The following is a 15,133-nucleotide window of genomic DNA, read 5'->3' on the forward strand; positions in this document are numbered from 1 at the left end:
AAGGACCTTGTTTTAGCTGTGTTAGGCTGTATGTTGACTAGTAGACTGTAGCCTGTAGACTGTAGCCTGTAGCCTGTAGTCTGTAGTCTGTGTTCCTGTCATTAAAAAGGACCTTGTTTTAGCTGTGTTAGGCTGTATGTTGACTAGTAGACTGTAGCCTGTATGTTCTGGTATAGTTGATGTTGTATGAGATGTTTTGTTCTGTTTTAACAGTTGTTTATATATATACTGTATAACATGGAAAGGAAGTTGTTTCATTTAACAGGAACCCGTTGTGTTTTTATCCCAGTCGTTTATTTGGGAATAACTGTTTTATCGAGAGAGAAAGCGGCCCCATTCTCATCAACGGGGCTGTCGTGGAGGAGGTTGAGAGAGTTCCTTGGTGTCCACATCATCAACAAACTAGAATGGTGCAAACACACCAAAACGGTCGTGAAGAGGGCACGACCACACCTTTTCCCCCTCAGGAGACTGAAAAGATTTGGCATGGGTTCTCAGATCCTAAAAAAGTTCAACAGCTGCACAATCGAACCCCAAGCCAACACCTTCTACCCCCCCCCCCAAGCCAACACCTTCTACCCCCCCCCCCAAGCCAACACCTTCAACCCCCCCAAGCCAACACCTTCTACCCCCCCCCCCCAAGCCAACACCTTCAACCCCCCCAAGCCAAAAGCTTCTACCCCCCCAAGCCAACACCTTCTACCCCCCCAAGCCAACACCTTCTACCCCCCCCAAGCCAACACCTTCAACCCCCCCAAGCCAACACCTTCTACCCCCCCAAGCCAACACCTTCTACCCCCCCCCAAGCCAACACCTTCAACCCCCCCAAGCCAACACCTTCTACCCCCCCAAGCCAACACCTTCTACCCCCCCCCAAGCCAACACCTTCAACCCCCCCAAGCCAACACCTTCTACCCCCCCAAGCCAACACCTTCTACCCCCCCCAAGCCAACACCTTCAACCCCCCCAAGCCAACACCTTCTACCCCCCCAAGCCAACACCTTCTACCCCCCCAAGCCAACAGCTTCTACCCCCCCAAGCCAACACCTTCTACCCCCCCAAGCCAACACCTTCTACCCCCCTAAGCCAACACCTTCTACCCCCCCAAGCCAACACCTTCTACCCCCCCCAAGCCAACAGCTTCTACCCCCCCAAGCCAACACCTTCTACCCCCCCAAGCCAACACCTTCTACCCCCCCCAAGCCAACAGCTCCTACCCCCCCCCCAAGCCAACACCTTCTACCCCCCCCAAGCCAACAGCTTCTACCCCCCCCAAGCCAACACCTTCTACCCCCCCCCCCAAGCCAACACCTTCTACCCCTCCCCCCCCCAAGCCAACACCTTCTACCCCCCCCCACAAGCCAACACCTTCTACCCCCCCCCCCCCCCAAGCCAACACCTTCTACCCCCCCCCCCAAGCCAACACCTTCTACCCCCCCCACAAGCCAACACCTTCTACCCCCCCCCCCCCCCAAGCCAACACCTTCTACCCCCCCCAAGCCAACAGCTCCTACCCCCCCCCCCAAGCCAACACCTTCTACCCCCCCCCAAGCCAACAGCTTCTACCCCCCCCAAGCCAACACCTTCTACCCCCCCCCCCAAGCCAACACCTTCTACCCCCCCCCCCCCCCAAGCCAACACCTTCTACCCCCCCCCCCAAGCCAACACCTTCCACCCCCCCCCCCCCCAAGCCAACACCTTCTACCCCCCCCCACAAGCCAACACCTTCTACCCCCCCCCACAAGCCAACACCTTCTACCCCCCCCCCCCCCCAAGCCAACACCTTCTACCCCCCCCCCCCCAAGCCAACACCTTCTACCCCCCCCCCCCCAAGCCAACACCTTCTACCCCCCCCCCCCCCCAAGCCAACACCTTCTACCCCCCCCCCCCAAGCCAACACCTTCTACCCCCCCCCCCCCCCAAGCCAACAGCTTCTACCCCCCCCAAGCCAACACCTTCTACCCCCCCCCAAGCCATAAGACTCCTGACCATCTCATCAAATTCCTACCCAGACTATTCCCCCCCCCCCCCCCCCCCCGTAGTCTCTGTTTATCATCACAGTCATTTCTTATTATTATTGAATTATTTCACTGCAGATTATTTTAGTAAATACTTTCTGAACACTTTTTTTCTTAAAACTGCATTGTTGGTTAAGGGCTGGTCAGTCTGCATTTCACTGTGAGGTCTACAGACCTGTTGGTTAAGGGCTGGTCAGTCTGCATTTCACTGTGAGGTCTACAGACCTGTTGGTTAAGGGCTGGTCAGTCTGCATTTCACTGTGAGGTCTACACCTGTTGGTTAAGGGCTGGTCAGTCTGCATTTCACTGTGAGGTCTACAGACCTGTTGGTTAAGGGCTGGTCAGTCAGCATTTCACTGTGAGGTCTACAGACCTGTTGGTTAAGGGCTGGTCAGTCAGCATTTCACTGTGAGGTCTACACCTGTTGGTTAAGGGCTGGTCAGTCAGCATTTCACTGTGAGGTCTACACCTGTTGGTTAAGGGCTGGTCAGTCTGCATTTCACTGTGAGGTCTACACCTGTTGGTTAAGGGCTGGTCAGTCTGCATTTCACTGCGAGGTCTACACCTGTTGGTTAAGGGCTGGTCAGTCAGCATTTCACTGTGAGGTCTACACCTGTTGGTTAAGGGCTGGTCAGTCAGCATTTCACTGTGAGGTCTACACCTGTTGGTTAAGGGCTGGTCAGTCTGCATTTCACTGTGAGGTCTACAGACCTGTTGGTTAAGGGCTGGTCAGTCTGCATTTCACTGTGAGGTCTACAGACCTGTTGGTTAAGGGCTGGTCAGTCTGCATTTCACTGTGAGGTCTACACCTGTTGGTTAAGGGCTGGTCAGTCTGCATTTCACTGTGAGGTCTACAGACCTGTTGGTTAAGGGCTGGTCAGTCTGCATTTCACTGTGAGGTCTACAGACCTGTTGTTTAAGGGCTGGTCAGTCTGCATTTCACTGTGAGGTCTACACCTGTTGGTTAAGGGCTGGTCAGTCTGCATTTCACTGTGAGGTCTACAGACCTGTTGGTTAAGGGCTGGTCAGTCTGCATTTCACTGTGAGGTCTACACCTGTTGGTTAAGGGCTGGGCTGTCTGCATTTCACTGTGAGGTCTACAGACCTGTTGGTTAAGGGCTGGTCAGTCTGCATTTCACTGTGAGGTCTACAGACCTGTTGGTTAAGGGCTGGTCAGTCTGCATTTCACTGTGAGGTCTACAGACCTGTTGGTTAAGGGCTGGTCAGTCTGCATTTCACTGTGAGGTCTACACCTGTTGGTTAAGGGCTGGGCTGTCTGCATTTCACTGTGAGGTCTACACCTGTTGGTTAAGGGCTGGTCAGTCTGCATTTCACTGCGAGGTCTACACCTGTTGGTTAAGGGCTGGTCAGTCAGCATTTCACTGTGAGGTCTACACCTGTTGGTTAAGGGCTGGTCAGTCAGCATTTCACTGTGAGGTCTACACCTGTTGGTTAAGGGCTGGTCAGTCTGCATTTCACTGTGAGGTCTACAGACCTGTTGGTTAAGGGCTGGTCAGTCTGCATTTCACTGTGAGGTCTACAGACCTGTTGGTTAAGGGCTGGTCAGTCTGCATTTCACTGTGAGGTCTACACCTGTTGGTTAAGGGCTGGTCAGTCTGCATTTCACTGTGAGGTCTACAGACCTGTTGGTTAAGGGCTGGTCAGTCTGCATTTCACTGTGAGGTCTACACCTGTTGGTTAAGGGCTGGGCTGTCTGCATTTCACTGTGAGGTCTACAGACCTGTTGGTTAAGGGCTGGTCAGTCTGCATTTCACTGTGAGGTCTACAGACCTGTTGGTTAAGGGCTGGTCAGTCTGCATTTCACTGTGAGGTCTACAGACCTGTTGGTTAAGGGCTGGTCAGTCTGCATTTCACTGTGAGGTCTACACCTGTTGGTTAAGGGCTGGTCAGTCTGCATTTCACTGTGAGGTCTACAGACCTGTTGGTTAAGGGCTGGTCAGTCTGCATTTCACTGTGAGGTCTACACCTGTTGGTTAAGGGCTGGTCAGTCTGCATTTCACTGCGAGGTCTACACCTGTTGGTTAAGGGCTGGTCAGTCAGCATTTCACTGTGAGGTCTACACCTGTTGGTTAAGGGCTGGTCAGTCAGCATTTCACTGTGAGGTCTACACCTGTTGGTTAAGGGCTGGTCAGTCTGCATTTCACTGTGAGGTCTACAGACCTGTTGGTTAAGGGCTGGTCAGTCTGCATTTCACTGTGAGGTCTACAGACCTGTTGGTTAAGGGCTGGTCAGTCTGCATTTCACTGTGAGGTCTACACCTGTTGGTTAAGGGCTGGTCAGTCTGCATTTCACTGTGAGGTCTACAGACCTGTTGGTTAAGGGCTGGTCAGTCTGCATTTCACTGTGAGGTCTACACCTGTTGGTTAAGGGCTGGGCTGTCTGCATTTCACTGTGAGGTCTACAGACCTGTTGGTTAAGGGCTGGTCAGTCTGCATTTCACTGTGAGGTCTACAGACCTGTTGGTTAAGGGCTGGTCAGTCTGCATTTCACTGTGAGGTCTACAGACCTGTTGGTTAAGGGCTGGTCAGTCTGCATTTCACTGTGAGGTCTACACCTGTTGGTTAAGGGCTGGTCAGTCTGCATTTCACTGTGAGGTCTACAGACCTGTTGGTTAAGGGCTGGTCAGTCTGCATTTCACTGTGAGGTCTACAGACCTGTTGGTTAAGGGCTGGTCAGTCTGCATTTCACTGTGAGGTCTACACCTTTTGGTTAAGGGCTGGTCAGTCTGCATTTCACTGTGAGGTCTACAGACCTGTTGGTTAAGGGCTGGTCAGTCTGCATTTCACTGTGAGGTCTACAGACCTGTTGGTTAAGGGCTGGTCAGTCTGCATTTCACTGTGAGGTCTACAGACCTGTTGGTTAAGGGCTGGTCAGTCTGCATTTCACTGTGAGGTCTACAGACCTGTTGGTTAAGGGCTGGTCAGTCTGCATTTCACTGTGAGGTCTACAGACATGTTGGTTAAGGGCTGGTCAGTCAGCATTTCACTGTGAGGTCTACAGACCTGTTGGTTAAGGGCTGGTCAGTCAGCATTTCACTGTGAGGTCTACACCTGTTGGTTAAGGGCTGGTCAGTCAGCATTTCACTGTGAGGTCTACACCTGTTGGTTAAGGGCTGGTCAGTCTGCATTTCACTGTGAGGTCTACACCTGTTGGTTAAGGGCTGGTCAGTCTGCATTTCACTGCGAGGTCTACACCTGTTGGTTAAGGGCTGGTCAGTCAGCATTTCACTGTGAGGTCTACACCTGTTGGTTAAGGGCTGGTCAGTCAGCATTTCACTGTGAGGTCTACACCTGTTGGTTAAGGGCTGGTCAGTCTGCAATTCACTGTGAGGTCTACAGACCTGTTGGTTAAGGGCTGGTCAGTCTGCATTTCACTGTGAGGTCTACCGACCTGTTGGTTAAGGGCTGGTCAGTCTGCATTTCACTGTGAGGTCTACACCTGTTGGTTAAGGGCTGGTCAGTCTGCATTTCACTGTGAGGTCTACAGACCTGTTGGTTAAGGGCTGGTCAGTCTGCATTTCACTGTGAGGTCTACACCTGTTGGTTAAGGGCTGGGCTGTCTGCATTTCACTGTGAGGTCTACAGACCTGTTGGTTAAGGGCTGGTCAGTCTGCATTTCACTGTGAGGTCTACAGACCTGTTGGTTAAGGGCTGGTCAGTCTGCATTTCACTGTGAGGTCTACACCTGTTGGTTAAGGGCTGGTCAGTCTGCATTTCACTGTGAGGTCTACACCTGTTGGTTAAGGGCTGGTCAGTCTGCATTTCACTGTGAGGTCTACAGACCTGTTGGTTAAGGGCTGGTCAGTCTGCATTTCACTGTGAGGTCTACAGACCTGTTGGTTAAGGGCTGGTCAGTCTGCATTTCACTGTGAGGTCTACAGACCTGTTGGTTAAGGGCTGGTCAGTCTGCATTTCACTGTGAGGTCTACACCTGTTGGTTAAGGGCTGGTCAGTCTGCATTTCACTGTGAGGTCTACAGACCTGTTGGTTAAGGGCTGGTCAGTCTGCATTTCACTGTGAGGTCTACAGACCTGTTGGTTAAGGGCTGGTCAGTCTGCATTTCACTGTGAGGTCTACAGACCTGTTGGTTAAGGGCTGGTCAGTCTGCATTTCACTGTGAGGTCTACACCTGTTGGTTAAGGGCTGGTCAGTCTGCATTTCACTGTGAGGTCTACAGACCTGTTGGTTAAGGGCTGGTCAGTCTGCATTTCACTGTGAGGTCTACACCTGTTGGTTAAGGGCTGGGCTGTCTGCATTTCACTGTGAGGTCTACAGACCTGTTGGTTAAGGGCTGGTCAGTCTGCATTTCACTGTGAGGTCTACAGACCTGTTGGTTAAGGGCTGGTCAGTCTGCATTTCACTGTGAGGTCTACAGACCTGTTGGTTAAGGGCTGGTCAGTCTGCATTTCACTGTGAGGTCTACACCTGTTGGTTAAGGGCTGGTCAGTCTGCATTTCACTGTGAGGTCTACAGACCTGTTGGTTAAGGGCTGGTCAGTCTGCATTTCACTGTGAGGTCTACAGACCTGTTGGTTAAGGGCTGGTCAGTCTGCATTTCACTGTGAGGTCTACACCTTTTGGTTAAGGGCTGGTCAGTCTGCATTTCACTGTGAGGTCTACAGACCTGTTGGTTAAGGGCTGGTCAGTCTGCATTTCACTGTGAGGTCTACAGACCTGTTGGTTAAGGGCTGGTCAGTCTGCATTTCACTGTGAGGTCTACAGACCTGTTGGTTAAGGGCTGGTCAGTCTGCATTTCACTGTGAGGTCTACAGACCTGTTGGTTAAGGGCTGGTCAGTCTGCATTTCACTGTGAGGTCTACAGACATGTTGGTTAAGGGCTGGTCAGTCAGCATTTCACTGTGAGGTCTACAGACCTGTTGGTTAAGGGCTGGTCAGTCAGCATTTCACTGTGAGGTCTACACCTGTTGGTTAAGGGCTGGTCAGTCTGCATTTCACTGCGAGGTCTACACCTGTTGGTTAAGGGCTGGTCAGTCAGCATTTCACTGTGAGGTCTACACCTGTTGGTTAAGGGCTGGTCAGTCTGCATTTCACTGTGAGGTCTACAGACCTGTTGGTTAAGGGCTGGTCAGTCTGCATTTCACTGTGAGGTCTACAGACCTGTTGGTTAAGGGCTGGTCAGTCTGCATTTCACTGTGAGGTCTACAGACCTGTTGGTTAAGGGCTGGTCAGTCTGCATTTCACTGTGAGGTCTACACCTGTTGGTTAAGGGCTGGTCAGTCTGCATTTCACTGTGAGGTCTACAGACCTGTTGGTTAAGGGCTGGTCAGTCTGCATTTCACTGTGAGGTCTACAGACCTGTTGGTTAAGGGCTGGTCAGTCTGCATTTCACTGTGAGGTCTACAGACCTGTTGGTTAAGGGCTGGTCAGTCAGCATTTCACTGTGAGGTCTACACCTGTTGGTTAAGGGCTGGTCAGTCTGCATTTCACTGTGAGGTCTACAGACCTGTTGGTTAAGGGCTGGTCAGTCTGCATTTCACTGTGAGGTCTACAGACCTGTTGGTTAAGGGCTGGTCAGTCTGCATTTCACTGTGAGGTCTACAGACCTGTTGGTTAAGGGCTGGTCAGTCTGCATTTCACTGTGAGGTCTACAGACCTGTTGGTTAAGGGCTGGTCAGTCTGCATTTCACTGTGAGGTCTACAGACCTGTTGGTTAAGGGCTGGTCAGTCTGCATTTCACTGTGAGGTCTACAGACCTGTTGGTTAAGGGCTGGTCAGTCAGCATTTCACTGTGAGGTCTACAGACCTGTTGGTTAAGGGCTGGTCAGTCTGCATTTCACTGTGAGGTCTACAGACCTGTTGGTTAAGGGCTGGTCAGTCAGCATTTCACTGTGAGGTCTACAGACCTGTTGGTTAAGGGCTGGTCAGTCTGCATTTCACTGTGAGGTCTACAGACCTGTTGTTTAAGGGCTGGTCAGTCTGCATTTCACTGTGAGGTCTACACCTGTTGGTTAAGGGCTGGTCAGTCTGCATTTCACTGTGAGGTCTACAGACCTGTTGGTTAAGGGCTGGTCAGTCTGCATTTCACTGTGAGGTCTACACCTGTTGGTTAAGGGCTGGGCTGTCTGCATTTCACTGTGAGGTCTACAGACCTGTTGGTTAAGGGCTGGTCAGTCTGCATTTCACTGTGAGGTCTACAGACCTGTTGGTTAAGGGCTGGTCAGTCTGCATTTCACTGTGAGGTCTACAGACCTGTTGGTTAAGGGCTGGTCAGTCTGCATTTCACTGTGAGGTCTACACCTGTTGGTTAAGGGCTGGGCTGTCTGCATTTCACTGTGAGGTCTACACCTGTTGGTTAAGGGCTGGTCAGTCTGCATTTCACTGCGAGGTCTACACCTGTTGGTTAAGGGCTGGTCAGTCAGCATTTCACTGTGAGGTCTACACCTGTTGGTTAAGGGCTGGTCAGTCAGCATTTCACTGTGAGGTCTACACCTGTTGGTTAAGGGCTGGTCAGTCTGCATTTCACTGTGAGGTCTACAGACCTGTTGGTTAAGGGCTGGTCAGTCTGCATTTCACTGTGAGGTCTACAGACCTGTTGGTTAAGGGCTGGTCAGTCTGCATTTCACTGTGAGGTCTACACCTGTTGGTTAAGGGCTGGTCAGTCTGCATTTCACTGTGAGGTCTACAGACCTGTTGGTTAAGGGCTGGTCAGTCTGCATTTCACTGTGAGGTCTACACCTGTTGGTTAAGGGCTGGGCTGTCTGCATTTCACTGTGAGGTCTACAGACCTGTTGGTTAAGGGCTGGTCAGTCTGCATTTCACTGTGAGGTCTACAGACCTGTTGGTTAAGGGCTGGTCAGTCTGCATTTCACTGTGAGGTCTACAGACCTGTTGGTTAAGGGCTGGTCAGTCTGCATTTCACTGTGAGGTCTACACCTGTTGGTTAAGGGCTGGTCAGTCTGCATTTCACTGTGAGGTCTACAGACCTGTTGGTTAAGGGCTGGTCAGTCTGCATTTCACTGTGAGGTCTACAGACCTGTTGGTTAAGGGCTGGTCAGTCTGCATTTCACTGTGAGGTCTACACCTTTTGGTTAAGGGCTGGTCAGTCTGCATTTCACTGTGAGGTCTACAGACCTGTTGGTTAAGGGCTGGTCAGTCTGCATTTCACTGTGAGGTCTACAGACCTGTTGGTTAAGGGCTGGTCAGTCTGCATTTCACTGTGAGGTCTACAGACCTGTTGGTTAAGGGCTGGTCAGTCTGCATTTCACTGTGAGGTCTACAGACCTGTTGGTTAAGGGCTGGTCAGTCTGCATTTCACTGTGAGGTCTACAGACATGTTGGTTAAGGGCTGGTCAGTCAGCATTTCACTGTGAGGTCTACAGACCTGTTGGTTAAGGGCTGGTCAGTCAGCATTTCACTGTGAGGTCTACACCTGTTGGTTAAGGGCTGGTCAGTCAGCATTTCACTGTGAGGTCTACACCTGTTGGTTAAGGGCTGGTCAGTCTGCATTTCACTGTGAGGTCTACACCTGTTGGTTAAGGGCTGGTCAGTCTGCATTTCACTGCGAGGTCTACACCTGTTGGTTAAGGGCTGGTCAGTCAGCATTTCACTGTGAGGTCTACACCTGTTGGTTAAGGGCTGGTCAGTCAGCATTTCACTGTGAGGTCTACACCTGTTGGTTAAGGGCTGGTCAGTCTGCAATTCACTGTGAGGTCTACAGACCTGTTGGTTAAGGGCTGGTCAGTCTGCATTTCACTGTGAGGTCTACCGACCTGTTGGTTAAGGGCTGGTCAGTCTGCATTTCACTGTGAGGTCTACACCTGTTGGTTAAGGGCTGGTCAGTCTGCATTTCACTGTGAGGTCTACATACCTGTTGGTTAAGGGCTGGTCAGTCTGCATTTCACTGTGAGGTCTACACCTGTTGGTTAAGGGCTGGGCTGTCTGCATTTCACTGTGAGGTCTACAGACCTGTTGGTTAAGGGCTGGTCAGTCTGCATTTCACTGTGAGGTCTACAGACCTGTTGGTTAAGGGCTGGTCAGTCTGCATTTCACTGTGAGGTCTACAGACCTGTTGGTTAAGGGCTGGTCAGTCTGCATTTCACTGTGAGGTCTACACCTGTTGGTTAAGGGCTGGTCAGTCTGCATTTCACTGTGAGGTCTACAGACCTGTTGGTTAAGGGCTGGTCAGTCTGCATTTCACTGTGAGGTCTACAGACCTGTTGGTTAAGGGCTGGTCAGTCTGCATTTCACTGTGAGGTCTACAGACCTGTTGGTTAAGGGCTGGTCAGTCTGCATTTCACTGTGAGGTCTACACCTGTTGGTTAAGGGCTGCTCAGTCTGCATTTCACTGTGAGGTCTACAGACCTGTTGGTTAAGGGCTGGTCAGTCTGCATTTCACTGTGAGGTCTACAGACCTGTTGGTTAAGGGCTGGTCAGTCTGCATTTCACTGTGAGGTCTACAGACCTGTTGGTTAAGGGCTGGTCAGTCTGCATTTCACTGTGAGGTCTACACCTGTTGGTTAAGGGCTGGTCAGTCTGCATTTCACTGTGAGGTCTACAGACCTGTTGGTTAAGGGCTGGTCAGTCTGCATTTCACTGTGAGGTCTACACCTGTTGGTTAAGGGCTGGGCTGTCTGCATTTCACTGTGAGGTCTACAGACCTGTTGGTTAAGGGCTGGTCAGTCTGCATTTCACTGTGAGGTCTACAGACCTGTTGGTTAAGGGCTGGTCAGTCTGCATTTCACTGTGAGGTCTACAGACCTGTTGGTTAAGGGCTGGTCAGTCTGCATTTCACTGTGAGGTCTACACCTGTTGGTTAAGGGCTGGTCAGTCTGCATTTCACTGTGAGGTCTACAGACCTGTTGGTTAAGGGCTGGTCAGTCTGCATTTCACTGTGAGGTCTACAGACCTGTTGGTTAAGGGCTGGTCAGTCTGCATTTCACTGTGAGGTCTACACCTTTTGGTTAAGGGCTGGTCAGTCTGCATTTCACTGTGAGGTCTACAGACCTGTTGGTTAAGGGCTGGTCAGTCTGCATTTCACTGTGAGGTCTACAGACCTGTTGGTTAAGGGCTGGTCAGTCTGCATTTCACTGTGAGGTCTACAGACCTGTTGGTTAAGGGCTGGTCAGTCTGCATTTCACTGTGAGGTCTACAGACCTGTTGGTTAAGGGCTGGTCAGTCTGCATTTCACTGTGAGGTCTACAGACATGTTGGTTAAGGGCTGGTCAGTCAGCATTTCACTGTGAGGTCTACAGACCTGTTGGTTAAGGGCTGGTCAGTCAGCATTTCACTGTGAGGTCTACACCTGTTGGTTAAGGGCTGGTCAGTCAGCATTTCACTGTGAGGTCTACACCTGTTGGTTAAGGGCTGGTCAGTCTGCATTTCACTGTGAGGTCTACACCTGTTGGTTAAGGGCTGGTCAGTCTGCATTTCACTGCGAGGTCTACACCTGTTGGTTAAGGGCTGGTCAGTCAGCATTTCACTGTGAGGTCTACACCTGTTGGTTAAGGGCTGGTCAGTCTGCATTTCACTGTGAGGTCTACAGACCTGTTGGTTAAGGGCTGGTCAGTCTGCATTTCACTGTGAGGTCTACAGACCTGTTGGTTAAGGGCTGGTCAGTCTGCATTTCACTGTGAGGTCTACAGACCTGTTGGTTAAGGGCTGGTCAGTCTGCATTTCACTGTGAGGTCTACACCTGTTGGTTAAGGGCTGGTCAGTCTGCATTTCACTGTGAGGTCTACAGACCTGTTGGTTAAGGGCTGGTCAGTCTGCATTTCACTGTGAGGTCTACAGACCTGTTGGTTAAGGGCTGGTCAGTCTGCATTTCACTGTGAGGTCTACAGACCTGTTGGTTAAGGGCTGGTCAGTCAGCATTTCACTGTGAGGTCTACACCTGTTGGTTAAGGGCTGGTCAGTCTGCATTTCACTGTGAGGTCTACAGACCTGTTGGTTAAGGGCTGGTCAGTCTGCATTTCACTGTGAGGTCTACAGACCTGTTGGTTAAGGGCTGGTCAGTCTGCATTTCACTGTGAGGTCTACAGACCTGTTGGTTAAGGGCTGGTCAGTCTGCATTTCACTGTGAGGTCTACAGACCTGTTGGTTAAGGGCTGGTCAGTCTGCATTTCACTGTGAGGTCTACAGACCTGTTGGTTAAGGGCTGGTCAGTCTGCATTTCACTGTGAGGTCTACAGACCTGTTGGTTAAGGGCTGGTCAGTCTGCATTTCACTGTGAGGTCTACAGACCTGTTGGTTAAGGGCTGGTCAGTCTGCATTTCACTGTGAGGTCTACAGACCTGTTGGTTAAGGGCTGGTCAGTCTGCATTTCACTGTGAGGTCTACAGACCTGTTGGTTAAGGGCTGGTCAGTCTGCATTTCACTGTGAGGTCTACAGACCTGTTGGTTAAGGGCTGGGCTGTCTGCATTTCACTGTGAGGTCTACATACCTGTTGGTTAAGGGCTGGTCAGTCTGCATTTCACTGTGAGGTCTACAGACCTGTTGGTTAAGGGCTGGTCAGTCTGCATTTCACTGTGAGGTCTACAGACCTGTTGGTTAAGGGCTGGTCAGTCAGCATTTCACTGTGAGGTCTACAGACCTGTTGGTTAAGGGCTGGTCAGTCTGCATTTCACTGTGAGGTCTACAGACCTGTTGGTTAAGGGCTGGTCAGTCAGCATTTCACTGTGAGATCTACAGACCTGTTGGTTAAGGGCTGGTCAGTCAGCATTTCACTGTGAGGTCTACAGACCTGTTGGTTAAGGGCTTGTCACTCAGCATTTCACTGTGATGTCTACAGACCTGTTGGTTAAGGGCTGGTCAGTCAGCATTTCACTGTGAGATCTACAGACCTGTTGGTTAAGGGCTGGTCAGTCTGCATTTCACTGTGAGGTCTACAGACCTGTTGGTTAAGGGCTGGTCAGTCTGCATTTCACTGTGAGGTCTACAGACCTGTTGGTTAAGGGCTGGTCAGTCTGCATTTCACTGTGAGGTCTACAGACCTGTTGGTTAAGGGCTGGTCAGTCAGCATTTCACTGTGAGGTCTACACCTGTTGGTTAAGGGCTGGTCAGTCAGCATTTCACTGTGAGGTCTACAGACCTGTTGGTTAAGGGCTGGTCAGTCAGCATTTCACTGTGAGGTCTACAGACCTGTTGGTTAAGGGCTGGTCAGTCTGCATTTCACTGTGAGGTCTACAGACCTGTTGGTTAAGGGCTGGTCAGTCAGCATTTCACTGTGAGGTCTACACCTGTTGGTTAAGGGCTGGTCAGTCAGCATTTCACTGTGAGGTCTACAGACCTGTTGGTTAAGGGCTGGTCAGTCTGCATTTCACTGTGAGGTCTACAGACCTGTTGGTTAAGGGCTGGTCAGTCAGCATTTCACTGTGAGATCTACAGACCTGTTGGTTAAGGGCTGGTCAGTCAGCATTTCACTGTGAGGTCTACAGACCTGTTGGTTAAGGGCTTGTCACTCAGCATTTCACTGTGATGTCTACAGACCTGTTGGTTAAGGGCTGGTCAGTCAGCATTTCACTGTGAGATCTACAGACCTGTTGGTTAAGGGCTGGTCAGTCTGCATTTCACTGTGAGGTCTACAGACCTGTTGGTTAAGGGCTGGTCAGTCTGCATTTCACTGTGAGGTCTACAGACCTGTTGGTTAAGGGCTGGTCAGTCTGCATTTCACTGTGAGGTCTACAGACCTGTTGGTTAAGGGCTGGTCAGTCAGCATTTCACTGTGAGGTCTACACCTGTTGGTTAAGGGCTGGTCAGTCAGCATTTCACTGTGAGGTCTACAGACCTGTTGGTTAAGGGCTGGTCAGTCAGCATTTCACTGTGAGGTCTACAGACCTGTTGGTTAAGGGCTGGTCAGTCAGCATTTCACTGTGAGGTCTACAGACCTGTTGGTTAAGGGCTGGTCAGTCAGCATTTCACTGTGAGGTCTACACCTGTTGGTTAAGGGCTGGTCAGTCTGCATTTCACTGTGAGGTCTACAGACCTGTTGGTTAAGGGCTGGTCAGTCTGCATTTCACTGTGAGGTCTACAGACCTGTTGGTTAAGGGCTGGTCAGTCAGCATTTCACTGTGAGGTCTACACCTGTTGGTTAAGGGCTGGTCAGTCTGCATTTCACTGTGAGGTCTACAGACCTGTTGGTTAAGGGCTGATCAGTCAGCATTTCACTGTGAGGTCTACAGACCTGTTGGTTAAGGGCTGGTCAGTCAGCATTTCACTGTGAGGTCTACACCTGTTGGTTAAGGGCTGGTCAGTCAGCATTTCACTGTGAGGTCTACACCTGTTGGTTAAGGGCTGGTCAGTCTGCATTTCACTGTGAGGTCTACAGACCTGTTGGTTAAGGGCTGGTCAGTCTGCATTTCACTGTGAGGTCTACAGACCTGTTGGTTAAGGGCTGGTCAGTCTGCATTTCACTGTGAGGTCTACAGACCTGTTGGTTAAGGGCTGGTCAGTCTGCATTTCACTGTGAGGTCTACAGACCTGTTGGTTAAGGGCTGGTCAGTCAGCATTTCACTGTGAGGTCTACAGACCTGTTGGTTAAGGGCTGGTCAGTCTGCATTTCACTGTGAGGTCTACAGACCTGTTGGTTAAGGGCTGGTCAGTCAGCATTTCACTGTGAGGTCTACAGACCTGTTGGTTAAGGGCTGGTCAGTCAGCATTTCACTGTGAGGTCTACAGACCTGTTGGTTAAGGGCTGGTCAGTCAGCATTTCACTGTGATGTCTACAGACCTGTTGGTTAAGGGCTGGTCAGTCTGCATTTCACTGTGAGGTCTACACCTGTTGTATTCATTTGACAAATAACATTTGATTTGATTTGCAGCAGTTAAATGTTATTTTGTTTTCGCGTGTGTGTATATTTGTGTGTGTGTGTGTGTGTGTGTGTGTGCGTGTGTGTGTGTGTGTATATTTGTGTGAGTGTGTGTGTATAGGTGTGTGAGTGGTAAGCGTCAGTGTTCAGGTTGCAATCAGGCGCTGGGGAAAGGAACAGCTATGAATATCGACACGCTGGGCCTGTACTTCCACCTAACCTGCTTTAAGGTACACACACACACCACACACACACACACACACACACACATATACAGTGCTCTCACATTACTCTCTCTCTCTCTCTTTCTCACCTCTCTCTCTCTCTCTCT

General features: G+C 50.8%; 1 protein-coding gene across 1 annotated transcript in view; it reads left to right on the forward strand.

Annotated features, from left to right (window-relative positions):
- The window catches only part of LOC139375500 (LIM and calponin homology domains-containing protein 1-like), a 78,421-nt gene that overhangs the window by 62,484 nt on the left and 804 nt on the right, over positions 1 to 15,133 (forward strand). The window contains 1 exon segment of the mRNA XM_071117331.1: positions 14,924 to 15,032. Coding sequence (XP_070973432.1) covers positions 14,924 to 15,032 — 109 coding nt within the window.

Source organism: Oncorhynchus clarkii, chromosome 19 (assembly GCF_045791955.1).
Source record: "Oncorhynchus clarkii lewisi isolate Uvic-CL-2024 chromosome 19, UVic_Ocla_1.0, whole genome shotgun sequence".
NCBI classification, from domain to species: Eukaryota; Metazoa; Chordata; class Actinopteri; order Salmoniformes; family Salmonidae; genus Oncorhynchus; species Oncorhynchus clarkii.